This window comes from Panulirus ornatus, chromosome 12, assembly GCF_036320965.1.
Source record: "Panulirus ornatus isolate Po-2019 chromosome 12, ASM3632096v1, whole genome shotgun sequence".
NCBI lineage: Eukaryota > Metazoa > Arthropoda > Malacostraca > Decapoda > Palinuridae > Panulirus > Panulirus ornatus.
In genome coordinates this window covers 68,517,004-68,544,434 of record NC_092235.1, presented here as the reverse complement: position 1 = coordinate 68,544,434, position 27,431 = coordinate 68,517,004, and the positions used below count along the sequence as shown (strand labels likewise).

General features: G+C 39.5%; 1 protein-coding gene across 11 annotated transcripts in view; it reads left to right on the top strand.

Moving 5' to 3' along the window:
- Usp16-45 (ubiquitin specific protease 16/45) overlaps nt 1–27,431 on the top strand; it is a 186,060-nt gene that overhangs the window by 86,434 nt on the left and 72,195 nt on the right. For all 11 annotated transcript variants that reach the window (XM_071668163.1, XM_071668161.1, XM_071668162.1 and 8 more), the window contains 2 exons: nt 7,397–7,476; nt 14,119–14,899. In XM_071668163.1, coding sequence (XP_071524264.1) covers nt 7,397–7,476; nt 14,119–14,899 — 861 coding nt within the window. The remainder of the gene's footprint in view (nt 1–7,396; nt 7,477–14,118; nt 14,900–27,431) is intronic.

Below are 27,431 nucleotides of genomic sequence, written 5' to 3'. Positions count from 1 at the left end.
GAACAGAGAAGGGGGCCAGGTGAGGATATTCCCTCAGTGGCCCAGTTCTCTGTTCTTAACGCTACCTCGCTAACGCGGGAAATGGCGAATAGTTTGAAAAAAAAAAAAAAAAAAAAATATACACAGATGTATACATATATACATATTCATACTTGCTGCCTTCATCAATTCCCATTGTCACCCCGCCACACATGAAAAAACAGCATGTGCATGGTAGCACTAGGAAAAGACAACAAAAGCCACACTTGTTCACACTCAGTCTATAGCTGTCATGTGTAATGCACTGAAACCACAGCTCCCTTTCCACATCCAGACCCCACAGAACTTTCCATGGTTTACCCCAGATGCTTCATATGCCCTAGCTCAATCCATTGACAGCACGTCGACCCTGAAATGTATGTATATATATATATTTTTTCATTATACTTAATTGCCGTCTCCCGCAAGGAAGCAGATGAAGAACATCCCAACCACCCACATAGACATGTTTATACACAAACTCCCATACACCCACATACATATACATTTCAACATACACATACATATACATACTTAGACATACGTATATACATATGTACATATTCATACTTGCTGCCTTCATCCATTCCTGTTGCCACCCCGCCACACATGAAATAGCATCCCCCCCTCTCCTGCAAGGTAGTGCTAGGAAAAGACAAAAATGGCCACTTTCATTCACACTCAGTCTCTAGCTGTCGTGTAATGTACCGAAACCACAGCTCCCTTTCCACATCTAGGCCCCACAAACCTTTCCATGGTTTACCCCAGGCTCTTCACATGCCCTGGTTCAATCCATCGACAGCACGTTGACCCCAATATACCACATTGTTCCAATTCACTCTATTCCTTGTATGCCTTTCACCTTCCTGTATGTTTAGGCCCCGATCGCTCAAAATCTTTTTCACTTTGTCCTTCCACCTCCAGTTTGGTCTCCCGCTTCTCCTTGTTCCTCCACCTCTGACACATATATCCTCTTTGTCAATCTTTCCTCACTCATTCTTTCCATGTGTCCAAACCATTTCAACACACCCTCTTCTGCTCTCTCTACACTCATTTTATTACCACACATCTCTCTTACCCTTTCATTACTTACTCAATTAAACCACTTCACACCACATATTATCCTCAAACATTTCCTTTCCAACACATCCACCTTCCTCTTTACAACCCTATCTATGGCCTGTACCTTACATCCCAACTAACTTAGTCCCTCAACCCTTGTCAACCTAATAACTTTGTTCTTATTCACAGTTACTCTCAACTTTCTCCTTTCATACGCTTTTCCAAACTCAGTCCCCAACTTCTGCTGTTTCTCACTCAAATCAGCCACCAGTGCTGTATCATTGGCAAACAACAATTAACTGACTTCCCTGGCCCTCTCATCCCCAACAGACTGCATACTTGCCCCTCTCTCCAAAACTCTTACATTTACCTCCCTAACCACCCCATCCATAAACAAAGTAAACAACCTTGGGCTTATCACATCCCCCTGTCACAGACATACCTTCACTGGGAACCAATCACTCTCTCTTCCTACTCGTACATATGCCTTACATCCTTGGTGAAAACTTTTCACTGCTTCTAGTGCTTACCTCCCATACCATATACTCTTAAGACCTTCCACAAAGCATCTCTTTCAACTCTCTGATATTCCCTTTTCAGATCCATAAATGCTACATACAAATCCATCTCTTTTTCTGAGTATTTCTCACACACATTCTTCAAAGCAAGCACCTGATCCACACATCCCTTATCACTTCAGAAACCACACTGCTCTTCCCCAGTCTGATGCTCTGATGCCCTCACCTTCTCAATACCCTCTCATGTAATTTCCCAGGAATACTCAACAAAGTTATGCCTCTGTAGTTTGAACACTCACCTTTCTCCCCTTTGCCTTTGTACAGTGGCACTATGTATGCATTCCGCCAACCCGCAGGCACAAAACCGTGATCCATACATACATTGAATATCCTTACCAACCAATCAACTACACAGTCACCCCTTTCTTAATAAATTCTACTATAGTATCATCCAAAACCACCGCCTTGCCAGCTTTCACCTTCCTCAAAGCTTTCACTACCTCTTCTCTCTTAACCAGTTCATTCTCACTGACCCTCTCATTTGGCACACCACCCCAACCAAAACAACCTACTTCCCATGTATTCCCTGCGTGTCATAGAAGGCGACTAAAAGGTGAGGGAGCTGGGGGGCTGGAAATCCTCCCCTCCTGTTTTTAATTTTCCAAAAGAAGGAACAGAGAAGGGGGCCAAGTGAGGATATTACCTCTAAGGCTCAGTCCTCAGTTCTTAATGCTGCCTTGCTGATACAGGAAATGGATGTGCTGGAAATGAGATGTTTGAGGACAATGTGTGGTGTGAGGTGGTTTGATCGAGTAAGTAATAATAGGGTAAGAGAGATGTGTGGTAATAAAAAGAGTGTGTTTGAGAGAGCAGAAGAGGGTGTTTTGAAATGGTTTGGTCACATGGAGAGAATGAGTGAGGAAAGATTGACAAAGAGGATATATGTGTCAGAGGTGGAGGGAACGAGGTGAAGTGTGAGACCAAATTGGAGGTGGAAAGATGAAGTGAAAAAGATTTTGAGTGATCGGGGCCTGAACATGCAAGAGGGTGAAAGGCATGCGAGGAATAGAGTGAATTGGAATGATGTGGTATACTGGGGTCGATGTGCTGTCAGTGGATTGAACCAGGGCATGTGAAGCTTCTGGGGTAAACCATGGAAAGTTCTGTGGGGCTGGATGTGGAAAGGGAGCTGTGGTTTCGGTGCATTATTACATGACAGCTAGAGACTGAGTGTGAACGAATGGGGCCTTTGTTGTCTTTTCGTAATGCTCCCTCGCACACATGAGGGGGAGGGGGTTGTTATTTCATGTGTGGCGAGGTGGCGATGGGAATGAATAAAGGCAGACAGTATGAATTATGTACATGTGTATATTTGTATATGTCTGTGTGTGTATATACATGTATACGTTGAGATGTATAGGTATGTGTATTTACGTGTGGGGACGTGTATGTATATACATGTGTGTGTGGGTGGGTTGGGCCGTTCTTTCGTCTGTTTCCTTGCGCTACCTCGCTAATGCAGGAGACAGCAACAAAGCAAAATAAATAAATAAATAGATTTATTTATTTATTTTTTATTATACTTAATCGCTGTCTCCTGTGTTAGCGAGGTAGCGCAAGGAAACATATACATATATATACCAATACATTTCAATGTATGCATACCTATACATACACAGACATATACATATATATTTATTTATTTTTCATTTATTTTGCTTTGTCGCTGTCTCCCGCGTTTGCGAGGTAGCGCAAGGAAACAGACGAAAGAAATGGCACAACCCACCCCCATACACAATGTACACACACACACGCCCACACACGCAAATATACATACCTATACATCTCAATGTACACATATATATACACACACAGACACATACATATATACCCATGCACACAATTCACACTGCCTGCCCCTATTCATTCCCATCGCCACCTCGCCACACATGGAATACCATCCCCCTCCCCCCTCATGTGTGCGAGTTAGCACTAGGAAAAGACAACAAAGGCCCCATTCGTTCACACTCAGTCTCCAGCTGTCACGCAATAATGCCCGAAACCACAGCTCCCTTTCCACATCCAGGCCCCACACAACTTTCCATGGTTTACCCCAGAAGCTTCACATGCCCTGGTTCAATCCACTGACAGCACGTCAACCCCGGTATACCACATCGATCCAATTCACTCTATTCCTTGCCCGCCTTTCACCCTCCTGCATGTTCAGGCCCCAATCACTCAAAATCTTTTTCACTCCATCTTTCCACCTCCAATTTGGTCTCCCACTTCTCCTCGTTCCCTCCACCTCCGACACATATATCCTCTTGGTCAATCTTTCCTCACTCATTCTCTCCATGTGCCCAAACCATTTCAAAACACCCTCTTCTGCTCTCTCAACCACGCTCTTTTTATTTCCACACATCTCTCTTACCCTTACATTACTTACTCGATCAAACCACCTCACACCACACATTGTCCTCAAATATCTCATTTCCAGCACATCCACCCTCCTGCGCACAACTCTATCCACAGCCCACGCCTCGCAACCATACAATATTGTTGGAACCACTATTCCTTCAAACATAGCCATTTTTGCTTTCCGAGATAATGTTCTCGACTTCCACACATTCTTCAAGGCTCCCAGAATTTTTGCCCCCTCCCCCACCCTATGATTCACTTCCGCTTCCATGGATCCATCCGCTGCCAGATCCACTCCCAGATATCTAAAACACTTTACTTCCTCCAGTTCTTCTCCATTCAAACTTACCTCCCAATTGACTTGACCCTCAACCCTACTGTGCCTAATAACCTTGCTCTTATTCACATTTACTCTTAACTTTCTTCTTTCACACACTTTACCAAACTCAGTCACCAGCTTCTGCAGTTTCTCACATGAATCAGCCACCAGCGCTGTGTCATCAGCGAACAACAACTGACTCACTTCCCAAGCCCTCTCATCCACAACAGACTTCATACTTGCCCCTCTTTCCAAAACTCTTGCATTCACCTCCCTAACAACCCCATCCATAAACAAATTAAACAACCATGGAAACATCACACACTCCTGCCGCAAACCTACATTCACTGAGAACCAATCACTTTCCTCTCTTCCTACACGTACACATGCCTTACATCCTCGATAAAAACTTTTCACTGCTTCTAACAACTTGCCTCCCACACCATATATTCTTAATACCTTCCACAGAGCATATCTATCAACTCTATCATATGCCTTCTCCAGATCCATAAATGCTACATACAAATCCATTTGCTTTTGTAAGTATTTCTCACATACATTCTTCAAAGCAAACACCTGATCCACACATCCTCTACCACTTCTGAAACCACACTGCTCTTCCCCAATCTGATGCTCTGTACATGCCTTCACCCTCTCAATCAATACCCTCCCATATAATTTACCAGGAATACTCAACAAACTTATACCTCTGACATTTGAGCACTCACTCTTATCCCCTTTGCCTTTGTACATTGGCACTATGCACGCATTCCGCCAATCCTCAGGCACCTCACCATGAGTCATACATACGTTAAATAACCTCACCAACCAGTCAACAATACAGTCACCCCCTTTTTTAATAAATTCCACTGCAATACCATCCAGACCTGCTGCCTTGCCGGCTTTCATCTTCCGCAAAGCTTTTACTACCTCTTCTCTGTTTACCAAATCATTTTCCCTAACCCTCTCACTTTGCACACCACCTCGACCAAAACACCCTATATCTGCCACTCTATCATCAAACACATTCAACAAACCTTCAAAATACTCACTCCATCTCTTTCTCACATCACCACTACTTGTTATCACCTCCCCATTTGCGCCCTTCACCGAAGTTCCCATTTGCTCCCTTGTCTTACGCACTTTATTTACCTCCTTCCAGAACATCTTTTTATTCTCCCAAAAATTTAATGATACTCTCTCACCCCAACTCTCATTTGCCCTCTTTTTCACCTCTTGCACCTTTCTCTTGACCTCCTGTCTCTTTCTTTTATACATCTCCCACTCAATTGCATTTTTTCCCTGCAAAAATCGTCCAAATGCCTCTCTCTTCTCTTTCACTAACAATCTTACTTCTTCATCCCACCACTCACTACCCTTTCTAATCAACCCACCTCCCACTCTTCTCATGCCACAAGCATCTTTTGCGCAATCCATCACTGATTCCCTAAATACATCCCATTCCTCCCCCACTCCCCTTACTTCCATTGTTCTCACCTTTTTCCATTCTGTACTCAGTCTCTCCTGGTACTTCCTCACACAAGTCTCCTTCCCAAGCTCACTTACTCTCACCACCCTCTTCACCCCAACATTCACTCTTCTTTTCTGAAAACCTATACAAATCTTCACCTAAGCCTCCACAAGATAATGATCAGACATCCCTCCAGTTGCACCTCTCAGCACATTAACATCCAAAAGTCTCTCTTTCGCGCGCCTGTCAATTAACACGTAATCCAATAACGCTCTCTGGCCATCTCTCCTACTTACATACGTATACTTATGTATATGTACATGTGTATATATGTATGTGTCTGTGTATGTATATGTATGTATATGTTGAAATGTATAGGTATGTATATGTGCATGTGTGGGCGTTTATGTATATACATGTGTATATGGATGGGTTGGGTCATTCTTTTGTCTGTTTCCTTGCGCCATCTCGCTAACGCTGGAGATGGCGATTAAGTATAAGAAATAAATGAATAGATTCATTGTACATAATCACTGTTTCCCGCATATGTGTATGTATATGTATGTGAGTGGATGGGTCTTTCTTTATGTATTTCCTGGCGCTACCTCACTAATACGAGAAATGGCAATCAAGTATTGGTATTAAGAAAGAAATATTTGTGTATCTCACATGGAAGCATTATTCTATTTAAGATTTTGGATATGCGTATCATAGTATAGTGTGTTGCTTATTCTTTATCTATTAGTTTTATACCATGTACAATATTTCATGTAGAATTTACCCATGCAGCACAGTTATACTTTACTGTATGATAATTTGACCTTTAATGAACCCTCTGGACCCTGTTGGGCTGTTTAGAAATTTTACATCAAAAGAAGATCTGGCATGGTCACTGCCTGCCAGTTTGAGATAAGTTGTTTCTTATCCATTAGTGGCTCACCCTTAACAGGCCACTGAGAGGGCAAGTCTAGCATACTGTGTGCAGAGGATCCAGCCTTCTACCTAATGCTCCTACCTATTGTTCCTACGTACTACTTCTACCTAATGTTTCTTTCTAATGCTTCTACCTAAATGTTTTTACCTACTACTTCTGTCTATTGCTCTTACGATCTTGCCAAAAGGTAGGACTAGCACATAGCACTCACCACAGGAAAATATGTTGTGAAGAATGAGTTTTGTGAGTTTAGTGTTGTTAAATGTTACGGGTGACAAGGAGAGATTGTATGTTTATGGACAGAATGCCAGTAGTTCACATGTGGGTGAGGTAAAAAGAAAAGGTAGCTACTTGGGTCAGAGGAGTGCAACTTGACAACCATTGAAGTGCTGGTTCTGTACAGAGTTGTTACCCAGGCAAGTACTTTTGGTGATATACCTCCCCGGTCGCTTTCTTCCTACCAACTACTACCTACTTTTAGATGAAAGTGATTATAGGGCTAATGAATTACTTGGAAACTTTTGAAACATTTTTTGGTTTGTGAAAAAATTTTCTTATCTAAATGTCATCCCACACATTTCCTTCCTATCTAAATGTCATCCCACTTATGATACACCCCAAACATTCCTTTTCAAAATCTTTCCTTATTATTTCAGTATTCTGCGAGGAGTGTCATTGGTCTTCACAAGTCTTTGAGCCCATGATGGACCTGTCTCTCCCAATAAATGAAGAAAAGGTAATAGTATATCACCTGAGACTTTAAGAGGTTATTTCACATTCTTATGTATATTCATGTTAATTTTTTCTATGCCTGTCTGCCTTTTTCCATGTTTAGTGAGATAGCACCAGGAACAGATGAAAAAAAAGCCTCATTTGCTCATATCCATTCTTTACCATTGTGTGTATTGCATCGAAACTGCAGCCCCATATCCACTACCAAGCCCCTCAGACATTTCCATGGCTTCCCGTGGCTGCTTCATACTCTTGATTCAGTCCATTGATAGTATGTTACCATTCAATGCCACATCTCTCCAGGTCACTTTATCTCATTCATACCTTTTACCCTCCTGAATATTCAGGCCCCAGCCACTCAAAATCTTTTTTACTCCATTCTTTTATCTTCAATTTGATCTCTTCCTTCTTGATCCCTCAGTTTCAGATATGTATATCCTCTTCGTCAGCCTCTCCTCACTCGTTCTCCTTATGTTCAAACCATTTCAGCATATCTTCTTCAGCACTCTCTGAAATAGCTCCTTGTACACCTTCCTGGCCATTGTTGTCAAAAGATTCTGTAGGTGTTTTAGTCCTTTCTTACTGAACAGCTGCCTCTCTGTGCTTACTGTTGTCAGTGGATTCTGTATACATTTTAGTCCTTTCCTCTTACTGAATATCCCCTAAGACATCTAGAAAAGTCTCTTAAGTCCTTTCTTTTTTGCTTTTTAGTGAATTCACCACCTCTCATTATGAACTTCCTGAATCTTGGTGAAATGAATTTTTTTTTTATATCCACTGAGTATTTTGAAGGTTTGTTGAATGTGTTTGATGATAGAGTGGCAGATATAGGGTGTTTTGGTCGAGGTGGTGTGCAAAGTGAGAGGGTTAGGGAGAATGATTTAGTAAACAGAGAAGAGGTAGTAAAAGCTTTGCAGAATATGAAAGCCAGCAGGGCAGCAGGTTTGGATGGTATTGCAGTGGAATTTATTAAAGAAGGGGGTGACTGTATTGTTGATCAGTTGGTAAGGTTATTTAATGTATGTATGACCCATGGTGAGGTGCCTGAGGATTGGTGGAATGCTTGCATAATGCCATTGTACAAAGGCAAAGGGGATAAAAGTGAGTGCTCAAATTACAGAGGTATAAGTCTGTTGAGTATTTCTGGGAAATTATATGGGAGGGTATTGATTGAGAGGGTGAAGGCATGTACAGAGCATCAGATTGGGGAAGAGCAGTGTGGTTTCAGAAGTGGTAGAGGATGTGTGGATCAGGTGTTTGCTTTGAAGAATGTATGTGAGAAATACTTAGAAAAGCAAATGGATTTGTATGTAGCATTTATGGATCTGGAGAAGGCATAGAATTGATAGAGATGCTCTGTGGAATTTATTAAGAATATATGGTGTGGGAGGCAAGTTGTTAGAAGCAGTGAGAAGTTTTTATAGAGGATGTAAGGCATGTGTACGAGTAGGAAGAGAGGTAAGTGATTGGTTCTCAGTGAATGTTGCGACAGGGGTGCATGATGTCTCCATGGTTGTTTAATTTGTTTATGGATGGGGTAGTTAGGGAGGTGAATGCAAGAGTTTTGGAAAGAGGGGCAAGTATGCAGTCTGTTGTGGATGAGAGAGCTTGGGAAGTGAGTCAGTTGTTGTTTGCTGATGATACAGTGCTGGTGGCTGATTCGGGTGAGAAACTGCAGAAGCTGGTGACTGAGTTTGGTAAAGTGTGTGAAAGAAGAAAGTTAAGAGTAAATGTGAATAAGAGCAAGGTTATTAGGTACAGTAGGGTTAAGGGACAATTCAGTTGGGAGGTAAGTTTGAATGGAGATAAACTGGATGAAGTGAAGTGTTTTAGATATCTGGGAGTGGATTTGGCAGCAGATGGAACCATGGAAGAGGAAGTGAATCATAGGGTGGGGGAGGGGGCAAAAGTTCTGGGAGCGTTGAAAAATGTGTGGAAGTTGAGAACGTTATCTTAGAAAGCAAAAATGGGTATGTTTGAAGGAATAGTGGTTCCAACAATGTTATATGGTTGCGAGGCTTGGGCTATGGATAGAGTTGTGCAGAGGAGGATGGATGTGCTGGAAATGACAAGTTTGAAGACAATATGTGGTGTGAGGTGCTTAGCTCGAGTAAGCAATGAAAGGGTATGAGAGATTTGTGGTAATAAAAAGAGTGTGGTTAAGAGAGCAAAGAGGGTATTTTGAAATGGTTTGGTCACATGAAGAGAATGAGTGAGGAAAGATTGACAAAGAGGATATATGTGTCAAGAGGTGTAAGGAATGAGAAGTGGGAGACCAAAGTGGAGGTAGAAAGATGGAGTGAAAAAGATTCTGAGTGATCAGGGCCTGAACATGCAGAAGGGTGAAAGGTGTGCAAGGAATAGAGTGAATTAGAATGATGTGGTATATCGGGGTCAACGTGCTGTCAATGGATTGAACCAGGGTATGTGAAGCGTCTGTGGTAAACTATGGAAAGTTTTGTGGGGCCTGGTTGTGGAAAGGGAGTTGTGGTGTCGGTGCATTATACATGACAGCTAGAGACTGATTGTGAACAAATGTGGCCTTTGTTGTCTTTTCCTAGCACTACCTCATGCACATGCGGGAGGAGGGGGTTGTCATTTCATGCGTGGCGGGGTGGCAATGGGAATGAATAAGGGGAGACAGTATGAATTATGTACATGTGTGTATATATGTATATGTCTGTGTGTGTGTATATATGTATACGTTGAGATGTATAGGTATGTACATGTGCATGTATGGACATGTATGTAGATACATGTGTATGTGGGTGGGTTGGGCCATTCTTTCGTCTGTTTCCTTGCGCTATCTCGCTAATGCGGGGAGACAGTGACAAAGTATGATAACTAGAATTTAATCCACTGATTGTATTTGTCAGATTTCCAAAGTTCCAGTCACATCTGACACCATTCATAATCCTTGAATTGATTTCTCAGTTTCTTTAACTTCTCCTTTAGTTGTGTTAACTTTTGTTCTTGCTTTTTTAGCAAATTCTTATAACATTTCCAAACATATTTTCTCTTGTGGTTCCTCTTCATCTCTACCACTTGTCGTTTTTCTGTGGATCTTTTTATGGCTAGCTGGTCTTGGTATATTCCCTTATTTGTGTCCATACCAGACTGTAGTCCAGTTTGAAACAAAATCTTTATTAAAGTACTGGGCTTTGTTAATGTCTGTTGACAAGTTTGTTCTTTCTTTCCTCTCTAATTTCCCAGCATTTTTATGATCTATATTACTTTTTCTTTGTTGGCTCAGACAGTGCTAGAGGTCTTTTACTGATCCTCCAAGGTAATTATAGTAACAGCAGTATAGTTTACTAGTAGAAAATGGGTTCAGTCATGAGGCTTTGAATCTTTTACTGATGCTGACATTGTTGCCTTTTGTTGCACTAAAACTCTGCTCTCTTTAGTCAAGTCAGAGCTGCACTTTTGTTTAGGAAGATTCAGTTTCTTAAGTGAGTGAGTGGCTACCATTAGGGTAGTTAACAAGTGTAGCTAAGTTTTGTATTCTTAAAACTTAGCTACACTTGCCAACTTCCCAATGTTAGCCACTCATTTTCTTATAAATTGAATCTTAAAAAAGAAGAAAAATTAGAAGAAGCTTATACACTGGAGTTGGCAACACTCTTGGGTATTCCTTTTGACATTGAGAAACTTCACTCCCAAGCCCTATTAAACTCCCAGAATGTGGCACCCTCCACTTAATTTCCAGTGCTCAAATCACTTCACATTCTATTCCCAACCTTATTAATGCATCCTATTTTGAGTTGTAGACCTTCCAGAAATCTTGAAATTACAGGTTGAATTGTGTATATTCTTTCCTGGTTAATGTATGTCTCAAATAGGAGTGTAATTACATGCTTATATTTATCTTTTTTTACTGTATGGGGAGGGAGTTTTACACTCATGATGCCCTATCTATTGAACATTCTCCAATGTCATACTACCCCTTGAATATATTTATGGTGTTTGTGTACATGTGTGTGTACTTTTCATTTTTATTTCCAGAACAGAGCTGGAAAGTTATACTTTCCCAGGTTAGGATGTATCTCACATGATGTGGAAATATGCCCACTGTAGAAATTTGTTAGTGTTAGGCTATGGCTGGCATGTACTTGTTTTAGTGCAGTATGCATGACAGCAAGAGTGTGGGTTACGCAAATGAATCTACTTTTTGTTTGTCCCTTATGCTACCTCACCTATGCAGGAGGAGCAATAAGATTTGAAAAATAATCTTTCCCTTTACATTAGAGTCATCCACAATCATTTTTTTATTTTTTATTTTTTTTTTTTTTGCCGCTGTCTCCCGCGTTTGCGAGGTAGCGCAAGGAAACAGACGAAAGAAATGGCCCAACCCACCCCCATACACATGTATATACATACGTCCACACACGCAAATATACATACCTACACAGCTTTCCATGGTTTACCCCAGACGCTTCACATGCCTTGATTCAATCCACTGGCAGCACGTCAACCCCGGTATACCACATCGCTCCAATTCACTCTATTCCTTGCCCTCCTTTCACCCTCCTGCATGTTCAGGCCCCGATCACACAAAATCTTTTTCACTCCATCTTTCCACCTCCAATTTGGTCTCCCTCTTCTCCTCGTTCCCTCCACCTCCGACACATATATCCTCTTGGTCAATCTTTCCTCACTCATTCTCTCCATGTGCCCGAACCATTTCAAAACACCCTCTTCTGCTCTCTCAACCACGCTCTTTTTCTTTCCACACATCTCTCTTACCCCTACGTTACTTACTCGATCAAACCACCTCACACCACATATTGTCCTCAAACATCTCATTTCCAGCACATCCATCCTCCTGCTCACAACTCTATCCATAGCCCACGTCTCGCAACCATACAACATTGTTGGAACCACTATTTCTTCAAACATACCCATTTTTGCTTTCCGAGATAATGTTCTCGACTTCCACACATTCTTCAAGGCTCCCAGAATTTTCGCCCCCTCCCCCACCCTATGATCCACTTCCACTTCCATGGTTCCATCCGCTGCCAGATCCACTCCCAGATATCTAAAACACTTCACTTCCTCCAGTTTTTCTCCATTCAAACTCACCTCCCAATTGACTTGACCCTTAACCCTACTGTACCTAATAATCTTGCTCTTATTCACAATTACTCTTAACTTTCTTCTTTCACACACTTTACCAAACTGTCACCAGCTTCTGCAGTTTCTCACATGAATCAGCCACCAGCGCTGTATCATCAGCGAACAACAACTGACTCACTTCCTAAGCTCTCTCATCCCCAACAGACTTCATACTTGCCCCTCTTTCCAAAACTCTTATCGAATTTGAAGGGAATTTATGGTAATGGATGGACACTATTTAAATTTAAGTCTGGTGGCCTTAATGTCTCTTGCCTACAAAGAAAGACCTGTGCTTGGATGACTGAAACATACACCTCAGTAAATAGCTAAGATTGTCCTATGCAGATAGTAGGGTTATTGAATCCCCCAAAATTTTCTGTTCTTTATGATATTGATCAAATCATCACCCATGTGTTCCAAATCATAAGGACGCTCTCCTGGGCTCTTGGATCTTTTTTCACCACAATCACTTGTGCAGTACCTACACAGTTGTTTCATCTGATCCCAAACTTGTCTGCTTTTTCACTTCCTAAATGTTTTGTAAATGCCACTTAGGGCTTTATTGTATTACTGGCAGGACAGACATGTGAATTTTTTTTAACATTTCTCTTGGGAAGGTTATTGCCACCCTTTGGGTAATGCCACTGTCACCACATATATCAGAGGTTTTTGTTGCAGTAATGGAAGTGTGTATGCCTCATTCCTAAATTACTATTTTTTTGTATGATGTATTGTTCAGTCACTTTAGTTCTGAAGCCATTCAGGCAAGGGGCCTGGCAAAACAGACCTGGAAAATTTCTTTCATTCAACTCACATTCATCTTTTAATACATTCTGAAAATATTGTAAGTATGTAGTTTGGTTTTGCTATGTTGTACAAGGTAGAGACTGGATGTGTGCAATGTTCCAGACTACCCCAGAAGTAAGGTATAAAGAACAATTATATGTGAGGTGAAGCTTTCTCTTAAGCAGAAAAAGTGTGATGCTTTCTCTTTAATGATTGATCTTTTTGGTTTATGACTTAAGTATGTTTAACCACTTTCTCTTTATTTACATTTCCTTTATTTCTCCATATCATGAATGTTGCTACATAGAAGTTATTCCTTTTGATAAAGTCACTCTTTTTAGTACTAATTCCTCTATGAGTAATTCCAACTTTCCCTCTCTCTATGATACATCTTCTATTAATCCTTTGCCTATTTTTGGTGCCCTCCACTTTCCTATAGCCTTTCACAGAAAATTTTCTGACATTAAATCTTTTATAGAAGAAATTATTAGACAATTAGTATTTATTTCATTGATAAACTTGGAATAGGTAAAATTAGATTTTACAATGTTAATTGTATTTATTTCATTGATAAACTTGGAATAGTTAAAATTAGATTTTACAATGTATGTAGATGAACTTGTTTTGTGTAACTGACATGTTCATGAATCTTAGACAATTGAAGAAATAAGTTATGGATTTTGAACAGAAATATGGCACATTAGACAAAAACCAGTATTTTATGTTTTGTTTTTTTCTCTTTTAGGGCAAACCAAAAAAAGCTTCCCCCGATGATGAGAGTGTATTTGACTGTTTTGGTAGACCTGCTAGTAATCATACTCTTTCCAAACATCAGTTAAAAAAACAAAAAAAAACAGACAAAAAGCAGCATCGTCATACAAAGAGGCACAGCAGAGGAGGAAGTTTAGCACCTTCTTGCATTCGAGCTAATGCAGAGGATAAAGAAGAGGAGGTGAGTAAAAAGACAGTAATAGAAAATGAAAAAATGAAAAGGCGAATCACAGAAAAGAGTCGACCAGAAGATAAAGTGAATAGGACAAAGGCAGAGGAAGGGAGGAAGGTTAGTGAAGGAGAGACTGTGGAAGTGAAAAGAGGTGAAAGTTCTAAGTTCAAGCAGTTGATGGCAGCAAGGAAAATTGAAAGGAGAAATATTCAAAGTGAAGAGGAAGAAAGCGATGAGGATTCAGAGTATGATGTGGAAGAGGAGGAGGAAGAAGAAAATTCCACTATAGGCAAAAACAATTCTGGAAATATGCAGACAAAGGACACTTTATCAGATACCATACATGAGAAACATGAGAATAAGGAGAGTGAGAAAAGAGGAGCCCACTTAGAAGTAAACAAGGACTGTTGTGAATTCAGGAAAGACAAACAAACCTCAGGAGTAGAGAAGAATGAAAATGAAGAAAGTAGTGAAGAGGAAGAGGAGGAAGAGGATAATGAAAGTGAGTTAGAGGAAACAGAAAGTGAAAGTAAAACCAATGAAAGTGACATTGCCAGTTCCAAGAAGAAGGGATCATCTACAGGTAAATACATTTTCTTGTAAATTTGAAATGATTATTTTAATCAGACTCTAGTTGCTAATATACTTGTCTTCATGAATCTTGTCAGGAACATGTTACTTCCCCTCTCTGAATAGGCCCCAGTCTAGCATATTCTTTTTAACCAGTTTGTCTTTAAGTTTGTCTGAAAAGATTCTGTGCCTTCTGTTTTGTTCTATTATGGTTTGGTGAAAACTTTTGTTCTGTTATGTTTTAACGAAAAGGGAGGAGAAAGAGAATCCCTGTTAAAATTGGCTATTACAACTTAACTGGAACTGTAGCATATTAACCTTTTCAGTCCTATGCATGTATCTCAAACGCAGTCAACCTGAGTCTTACACATGTATGAAATTGTGCTGATATTTCATGTAGGGTTGAGGGTCAAGTCAATTGGGAGGTGAGTTTGAATGGAGAAAAACTGGAGGAAGTAAAGTGTTTTAGATATCTGGGAGTGGATCTGGCAGCGGATGGAACCATGGAAGTGGAAGTGGATCATAGGGTGGGGGAGGGGGCGAAAATTCTGGGGGCCTTGAAGAATGTGTGGAAGTCGAGAACATTATCTCGGAAAGCAAAAATGGGTATGTTTGAAGGAATGGTGGTTCCAACAATGTTGTATGGTTGCGAGGCGTGGGCTATGGATAGAGTTGTGCGCAGGAGGATGGATGTGCTGGAAATGAGATGTTTGAGGACAATGTGTGGTGTGAGGTGGTTTGATCGAGTGAGTAACGTAAGGGTAAGAGAGATGTGTGGAAATAAAAAGAGCGTGGTTGAGAGTGCAGAAGAGGGTGTTTTGAAGTGGTTTGGGCACATGGAGAGAATGAATGAGGAAAGATTGACCAAGAGGATATATGTGTTGGAGGTGGAGGGAACGAGGAGAAGAGGGAGACCAAATTGGAGGTGGAAAGATGGAGTGAAAAAGATTTTGTGTGATCGGGGCCTGAACATGCAGGAGGGTGAAAGGAGGGCAAGGAATAGAGTGAATTGGAGCGATGTGGTATACCGGGGTTGTTGCTGTCAGTGGATTGAATCAGGGCATGTGAAGCGTCTGGGGTAACCCATGGAAAGCTGTGTAGGTATGTATATTTGCGTGTGTGGACGTATGTATATACATGTGTATGGGGGGGGGGTTGGGCCATTTCTTTCATCTGTTTCCTTGCGCTACCTCGCAAACGCGGGAGACAGCGACAAAGTATAATAAAATAATAAAAATTTCACTTTCAGTTGATAATATCTGATAACCTGTAATGATGCCACATGTCTCAGCAGTAACAAATCACCCTTGGAAATTTCACAGCTGTCAAGTCACCTAACAAATATCATGGTGGAAGAGTGCTCTTCAAAGTGTCCATATGGCAGCTATGATGTTGTTACTCATGCATCTAGCAGATGTAAACATAAACTTGCAATGACGCAGGAAGAATTAAGGTGAAATTTTCAAGTAAATTAGTGATACACTAGGATATGATGGTAATTATCTTGAAATTTTATTTGGGTCCCATTAAAGTTACTTAACAGAAACATGTTTGCACCCATGTACACAACCTGTCATATTGCTAAAGAATCTCAAAGGGATTCCAGTTGCTTTTTTTCTTTTTCATTTTTATATCTTTTAACTTTATATTGAATTGATTTATAAAGTCTTTCTCATTTCAACAAGCCAAGAGAATCCAAAAGTATACCAGACTTAGAACCAAAAAGAATGAAACATCCAACTTACAGAATTGATCACACATTGAAATACCTTGATACATAGATAAAGGGACATTATTCAGAATCTGAAATTCCTAAAAATTTCAAAGGCTTTAGAGGACCGAAGAGTGTGATGTTGATGTCAGAATTTAGAATGATTATTGTAGGATTTCTAATAAGATAGTAAAAATTAATTCTTGGATCTGTTTGTATTCATGTAAGACAAATATGTCAGCCAGTCTACTCCATAATTTTTTTGGTAAGGCACAAATACTATTTCCACTGTCAGAGAATGTACATTATAAGAACTGTTTTTTAAGTCCTTAATCAACATGAAAACTGTTTTTTAAGTCCATGGTTAATATGAGAATCAACACTGACTTTTCAAGAGGAATATTATCATTAAAATATGTCTACAGTGTATCTATCTATTATTGTCATGAACTCCATTTCCACTTCCATATGGTGGACCAGATGCATACAGCCTCTGAGACCACTTGTACACATCCTCAACACATGCTTAGTGTCTTAAAATGAAACTTGGACTTTCACACCTTTAAAGATTCTTGTTTATGTCCTTTGCTCACTAGTTTGACAAGTCAAGCAAGACTGACTTGTCTATTCACACCTTCACACACAAAACGCTTCTCAAGCGAGAGTGGCTTGTTTGTTCACGCCTTCACACACAAATAGCTTCCATTGCATGCATTGCCCTACCATTACTCTTGCATCATCTTTTTTTTTCATATATAATATCCCTAGCCTCAGTAGGTTATCACTGCATCTATACTTCTCTTCCATGATAGATACCTATCCTTGTGCTTTTGACACTTCTCTCATTACTGTGCTCTCTACAATCATTACTGTATTTCATTCCAAACTTATGGGATGGATCAGGTAAATTCAGCCTCCAAGCATCAGTCACATACATCCTCAACCTGTGCTCAGTGAGTTAAAGTGAAGCATGGACCTTCAGTCTCTTAAAAGTGCTTCTTAATTTTTATGCACTAAGTTCCTTTCTCAATTAATGGCAAGTGTTCATTCATGACACCTCCATATACAGATTGCTTCCATTGCATCTGATTCCCATTCCATGGACATCTGAAATTTCTCTGACATTGATCAGATCTCTTGTGCCACAGTATATCTTGTTGAGCATATCACCTCCTTTATGTTCTACATGCCCATACAACCTTTAAATCTTTTCTCAAAGCGCCTTTCTAAAAGACTTTATACCACGTAACCTAACTTCGTAATTCTTCATTTTGGCTATTCTCCTGATTCCAACTATTATGCAGATTATCCAATCCTACTCCTTTTATGATTTACTCCTGACCTTTGTGCAATTTGGTTTCACAGCCATACATCAGGATTGGAATGAATGTGTCTTAATGCAAGCTTCTTGCTCTTTTGTTGTTTAATTTTTTCTCTTCTGAGCTTTTATTTTATGCAGATTTTCTACCCATGCATGATTGTACTTTCAGCTTCATCTGTCCTGCTACCATTCTAATTTAATTTCACCTCAAAATGTTTAAACTCCTCCACAGCTTTCATTTCATCATCATGCAAACTTATCTTACAGTCTGACTTTAAAAATTGTCTTGATTTTGATTTTTGTTTTTATTTACATTCACTCTCACTGTCCTTCTGTACATATGTATTATCAGAGTGACCCGCCATCCTATTTAGCTCTTCCCATGAGTTGACTAACTACATGACATCATCTGCTTACAATAGATTTATTATACTTTGTCACTGTCTCCCGCATTCACGAGATAACGCAAGGAACAGACGAAAGAATGGCCCAGTCCACCCACATACACATGTATATACATACACGTCCACATGTATATACATACACATCCACACATGCACATATACATACCTATACATCTCAATGTATACATATATATATATATACACACATAGACATGTACCTATATACACATGTATATATTTATTAAAAAAGGGGGTGACTGTATTGTTGACTGGTTGGTAAGGTTATTTAATGTATGTATGACTCATGGTGAGGTGCCTGAGGATTGGCGGAATGCGTGCATAGTGCCATTGTACAAAGGCAAAGGGGATAAGAGTGAGTGCTCAAATTACAGAGGTATAAGTTTGTTGAGTATTCCTGGTAAATTATATGGGAGGGTATTGATCGAGAGGGTGAAGGCATGTACAGAGCATCAGATTGGGGAAGAGCAGTGCGGTTTCAGAAGTGGTAGAGGATGTGTGGATCAGGTGTTTGCTTTGAAGAATGTATGTGAGAAATACTTAGAAAAGCAAATGGATTTGTATGTAGCATTTATGGATCTGGAGAAGGCATATGATAGAGTTGATAGAGATGCTCTGTGGAAGGTATTAAGAATATATGGTGTGGGAGGCAAGTTGTTAGAAGCAGTGAAAAGTTTTTATCGAGGATGTAAGGCATGTGTACGTGTAGGAAGAGAGGAAAGTGATTGGTTCTCAGTGAATGTAGGTTTGCGGCAGGGGTGTGTGATGTCTCCATGGTTGTTTAATTTGTTTATGGATGGGGTTGTAAGGGAAGTAAATGCAAGAGTCCTGGAAAGAGGGGCAAGTATGAAGTCTGTTGGGGATGAGAGAGCTTGGGAAGTGAGTCAGTTGTTGTTCGCTGATGATACAGCGCTGGTGGCTGATTCATGTGAGAAACTGCAGAAGCTGGTGACTGAGTTTGGTAAAGTGTGTGGAAGAAGAAAGTTGAGAGTAAATGTGAATAAGAGCAAGGTTATTAGGTACAGTAGGGGTGAGGGTCAAGTCAATTGGGAGGTGAGTTTGAATGGAGAAAAACTGGAGGAAGTGAAGTGTTTTAGATATCTGGGAGTGGATCTGTCAGCGGATGGAACCATGGAAGCGGAAGTGGATCATAGGGTGGGGGAGGGGGCGAAAATTTTGGGAGCCTTGAAAAATGTGTGGAAGTCGAGAACATTATCTCGGAAAGCGAAAATGGGTATGTTTGAGGGAATAGTGGTTCCAACAATGTTGTATGGTTACGAGGCGTGGGCTATGGATAGAGATGTGCGCAGGAGGATGGATGTGCTGGAAATGAGATGTTTGAGGACAATGTGTGGTGTGAGGTGGTTTGATCGAGTAAGTAACGTAAGGGTAAGAGAGATGTGTGGAAATAAAAAGAGCGTGGTTGAGAGAGCAGAAGAGGGTGTTTTGAAATGGTTTGGGCACATGGAGAGAATGAGTGAGGAGAGATTGACCAAGAGGATATATGTGTCGGAGGTGGAGGGAACGAGGAGAAGAGGGAGACCAAATTGGAGGTGGAAAGATGGAGTGAAAAAGATTTTGTGTGATCGGGGCCTGAACATGCAGGAGGGTGAAAGGAGGGCAAGGAATAGAGTGAATTGGAGTCATGTGGTATACAGGGGTTGACGTGCTGTCAGTGGATTGAATCAAGGCATGTGAAGCGTCTGGGGTAAACCATGGAAAGCTGTGTAGGTATGTATATTTGCGTGTGTGGACGTGTGTATGTACATGTGTATGGGGGGGGGGGGTTGGGCCATTTCTTTCGTCTGTTTCCTTGCGCTACCTCGCAAACGCGGGAGACAGCGACAAAGTATAAAAAAAAAAAAAAAAAAAAAAAAAAAACATAATTCATACTGTCTGCCCTTATTCATTCCTGTCGCCACCCCGCCACACATGAAATGACAATAGATGTGATAACATATTTCAACATGATTAGGTATCATGCCTTGTTCAGCTCACCATGCTCTTATCTCTAGCAGTGTTGTTCATAAGAACACTGAATAACAATGGTGTCATCATCTGCTTACAATAGATTTATTATACTTTGTCACTGTCTCCCGCATTCACGAGATAACGCAAGGAACAGACGAAAGAATGGCCCAGTCCACCCACATACACATGTATATACATACACGTCCACATGTATATACATACACGTCCACATGTATATACATACACGTCCACATGTATATACATACACGTCCACATGTATATACATACACGTCCACATGTATATACATACACGTCCACATGTATATACATACACGTCCACATGTATATACATACACGTCCACATGTATATACATACACGTCCACATGTATATACATACACGTCCACATGTATATACATACACGTCCACATGTATATACATACACGTCCACATGTATATACATACACGTCCACATGTATATACATACACGTCCACATGTATATACATACACGTCCACATGTATATACATACACGTCCACATGTATATACATACACGTCCACATGTATATACATACACGTCCACATGTATATACATACACGTCCACATGTATATACATACACGTCCACATGTATATACATACACGTCCACATGTATATACATACACGTCCACATGTATATACATACACGTCCACATGTATATACATACACGTCCACATGTATATACATACACGTCCACATGTATATACATACACGTCCACATGTATATACATACACGTCCACATGTATATACATACACGTCCACATGTATATACATACACGTCCACATGTATATACATACACGTCCACATGTATATACATACACGTCCACATGTATATACATACACGTCCACATGTATATACATACACGTCCACATGTATATACATACACGTCCACATGTATATACATACACGTCCACATGTATATACATACACGTCCACATGTATATACATACACGTCCACATGTATATACATACACGTCCACATGTATATACATACACGTCCACATGTATATACATACACGTCCACATGTATATACATACACGTCCACATGTATATACATACACGTCCACATGTATATACATACACGTCCACATGTATATACATACACGTCCACATGTATATACATACACGTCCACATGTATATACATACACGTCCACATGTATATACATACACGTCCACATGTATATACATACACGTCCACATGTATATACATACACGTCCACATGTATATACATACACGTCCACATGTATATACATACACGTCCACATGTATATACATACACGTCCACATGTATATACATACACGTCCACATGTATATACATACACGTCCACATGTATATACATACACGTCCACATGTATATACATACACGTCCACATGTATATACATACACGTCCACATGTATATACATACACGTCCACATGTATATACATACACGTCCACATGTATATACATACACGTCCACATGTATATACATACACGTCCACATGTATATACATACACGTCCACATGTATATACATACACGTCCACATGTATATACATACACGTCCACATGTATATACATACACGTCCACATGTATATACATACACGTCCACATGTATATACATACACGTCCACATGTATATACATACACGTCCACATGTATATACATACACGTCCACATGTATATACATACACGTCCACATGTATATACATACACGTCCACATGTATATACATACACGTCCACATGTATATACATACACGTCCACATGTATATACATACACGTCCACATGTATATACATACACGTCCACATGTATATACATACACGTCCACATGTATATACATACACGTCCACATGTATATACATACACGTCCACATGTATATACATACACGTCCACATGTATATACATACACGTCCACATGTATATACATACACGTCCACATGTATATACATACACGTCCACATGTATATACATACACGTCCACATGTATATACATACACGTCCACATGTATATACATACACGTCCACATGTATATACATACACGTCCACATGTATATACATACACGTCCACATGTATATACATACACGTCCACATGTATATACATACACGTCCACATGTATATACATACACGTCCACATGTATATACATACACGTCCACATGTATATACATACACGTCCACATGTATATACATACACGTCCACATGTATATACATACACGTCCACATGTATATACATACACGTCCACATGTATATACATACACGTCCACATGTATATACATACACGTCCACATGTATATACATACACGTCCACATGTATATACATACACGTCCACATGTATATACATACACGTCCACATGTATATACATACACGTCCACATGTATATACATACACGTCCACATGTATATACATACACGTCCACATGTATATACATACACGTCCACATGTATATACATACACGTCCACATGTATATACATACACGTCCACATGTATATACATACACGTCCACATGTATATACATACACGTCCACATGTATATACATACACGTCCACATGTATATACATACACGTCCACATGTATATACATACACGTCCACATGTATATACATACACGTCCACATGTATATACATACACGTCCACATGTATATACATACACGTCCACATGTATATACATACACGTCCACATGTATATACATACACGTCCACATGTATATACATACACGTCCACATGTATATACATACACGTCCACATGTATATACATACACGTCCACATGTATATACATACACGTCCACATGTATATACATACACGTCCACATGTATATACATACACGTCCACATGTATATACATACACGTCCACATGTATATACATACACGTCCACATGTATATACATACACGTCCACATGTATATACATACACGTCCACATGTATATACATACACGTCCACATGTATATACATACACGTCCACATGTATATACATACACGTCCACATGTATATACATACACGTCCACATGTATATACATACACGTCCACATGTATATACATACACGTCCACATGTATATACATACACGTCCACATGTATATACATACACGTCCACATGTATATACATACACGTCCACATGTATATACATACACGTCCACATGTATATACATACACGTCCACATGTATATACATACACGTCCACATGTATATACATACACGTCCACATGTATATACATACACGTCCACATGTATATACATACACGTCCACATGTATATACATACACGTCCACATGTATATACATACACGTCCACATGTATATACATACACGTCCACATGTATATACATACACGTCCACATGTATATACATACACGTCCACATGTATATACATACACGTCCACATGTATATACATACACGTCCACATGTATATACATACACGTCCACATGTATATACATACACGTCCACATGTATATACATACACGTCCACATGTATATACATACACGTCCACATGTATATACATACACGTCCACATGTATATACATACACGTCCACATGTATATACATACACGTCCACATGTATATACATACACGTCCACATGTATATACATACACGTCCACATGTATATACATACACGTCCACATGTATATACATACACGTCCACATGTATATACATACACGTCCACATGTATATACATACACGTCCACATGTATATACATACACGTCCACATGTATATACATACACGTCCACATGTATATACATACACGTCCACATGTATATACATACACGTCCACATGTATATACATACACGTCCACATGTATATACATACACGTCCACATGTATATACATACACGTCCACATGTATATACATACACGTCCACATGTATATACATACACGTCCACATGTATATACATACACGTCCACATGTATATACATACACGTCCACATGTATATACATACACGTCCACATGTATATACATACACGTCCACATGTATATACATACACGTCCACATGTATATACATACACGTCCACATGTATATACATACACGTCCACATGTATATACATACACGTCCACATGTATATACATACACGTCCACATGTATATACATACACGTCCACATGTATATACATACACGTCCACATGTATATACATACACGTCCACATGTATATACATACACGTCCACATGTATATACATACACGTCCACATGTATATACATACACGTCCACATGTATATACATACACGTCCACATGTATATACATACACGTCCACATGTATATACATACACGTCCACATGTATATACATACACGTCCACATGTATATACATACACGTCCACATGTATATACATACACGTCCACATGTATATACATACACGTCCACATGTATATACATACACGTCCACATGTATATACATACACGTCCACATGTATATACATACACGTCCACATGTATATACATACACGTCCACATGTATATACATACACGTCCACATGTATATACATACACGTCCACATGTATATACATACACGTCCACATGTATATACATACACGTCCACATGTATATACATACACGTCCACATGTATATACATACACGTCCACATGTATATACATACACGTCCACATGTATATACATACACGTCCACATGTATATACATACACGTCCACATGTATATACATACACGTCCACATGTATATACATACACGTCCACATGTATATACATACACGTCCACATGTATATACATACACGTCCACATGTATATACATACACGTCCACATGTATATACATACACGTCCACATGTATATACATACACGTCCACATGTATATACATACACGTCCACATGTATATACATACACGTCCACATGTATATACATACACGTCCACATGTATATACATACACGTCCACATGTATATACATACACGTCCACATGTATATACATACACGTCCACATGTATATACATACACGTCCACATGTATATACATACACGTCCACATGTATATACATACACGTCCACATGTATATACATACACGTCCACATGTATATACATACACGTCCACATGTATATACATACACGTCCACATGTATATACATACACGTCCACATGTATATACATACACGTCCACATGTATATACATACACGTCCACATGTATATACATACACGTCCACATGTATATACATACACGTCCACATGTATATACATACACGTCCACATGTATATACATACACGTCCACATGTATATACATACACGTCCACATGTATATACATACACGTCCACATGTATATACATACACGTCCACATGTATATACATACACGTCCACATGTATATACATACACGTCCACATGTATATACATACACGTCCACATGTATATACATACACGTCCACATGTATATACATACACGTCCACATGTATATACATACACGTCCACATGTATATACATACACGTCCACATGTATATACATACACGTCCACATGTATATACATACACGTCCACATGTATATACATACACGTCCACATGTATATACATACACGTCCACATGTATATACATACACGTCCACATGTATATACATACACGTCCACATGTATATACATACACGTCCACATGTATATACATACACGTCCACATGTATATACATACACGTCCACATGTATATACATACACGTCCACATGTATATACATACACGTCCACATGTATATACATACACGTCCACATGTATATACATACACGTCCACATGTATATACATACACGTCCACATGTATATACATACACGTCCACATGTATATACATACACGTCCACATGTATATACATACACGTCCACATGTATATACATACACGTCCACATGTATATACATACACGTCCACATGTATATACATACACGTCCACATGTATATACATACACGTCCACATGTATATACATACACGTCCACATGTATATACATACACGTCCACATGTATATACATACACGTCCACATGTATATACATACACGTCCACATGTATATACATACACGTCCACATGTATATACATACACGTCCACATGTATATACATACACGTCCACATGTATATACATACACGTCCACATGTATATACATACACGTCCACATGTATATACATACACGTCCACATGTATATACATACACGTCCACATGTATATACATACACGTCCACATGTATATACATACACGTCCACATGTATATACATACACGTCCACATGTATATACATACACGTCCACATGTATATACATACACGTCCACATGTATATACATACACGTCCACATGTATATACATACACGTCCACATGTATATACATACACGTCCACATGTATATACATACACGTCCACATGTATATACATACACGTCCACATGTATATACATACACGTCCACATGTATATACATACACGTCCACATGTATATACATACACGTCCACATGTATATACATACACGTCCACATGTATATACATACACGTCCACATGTATATACATACACGTCCACATGTATATACATACACGTCCACATGTATATACATACACGTCCACATGTATATACATACACGTCCACATGTATATACATACACGTCCACATGTATATACATACACGTCCACATGTATATACATACACGTCCACATGTATATACATACACGTCCACATGTATATACATACACGTCCACATGTATATACATACACGTCCACATGTATATACATACACGTCCACATGTATATACATACACGTCCACATGTATATACATACACGTCCACATGTATATACATACACGTCCACATGTATATACATACACGTCCACATGTATATACATACACGTCCACATGTATATACATACACGTCCACATGTATATACATACACGTCCACATGTATATACATACACGTCCACATGTATATACATACACGTCCACATGTATATACATACACGTCCACATGTATATACATACACGTCCACATGTATATACATACACGTCCACATGTATATACATACACGTCCACATGTATATACATACACGTCCACATGTATATACATACACGTCCACATGTATATACATACACGTCCACATGT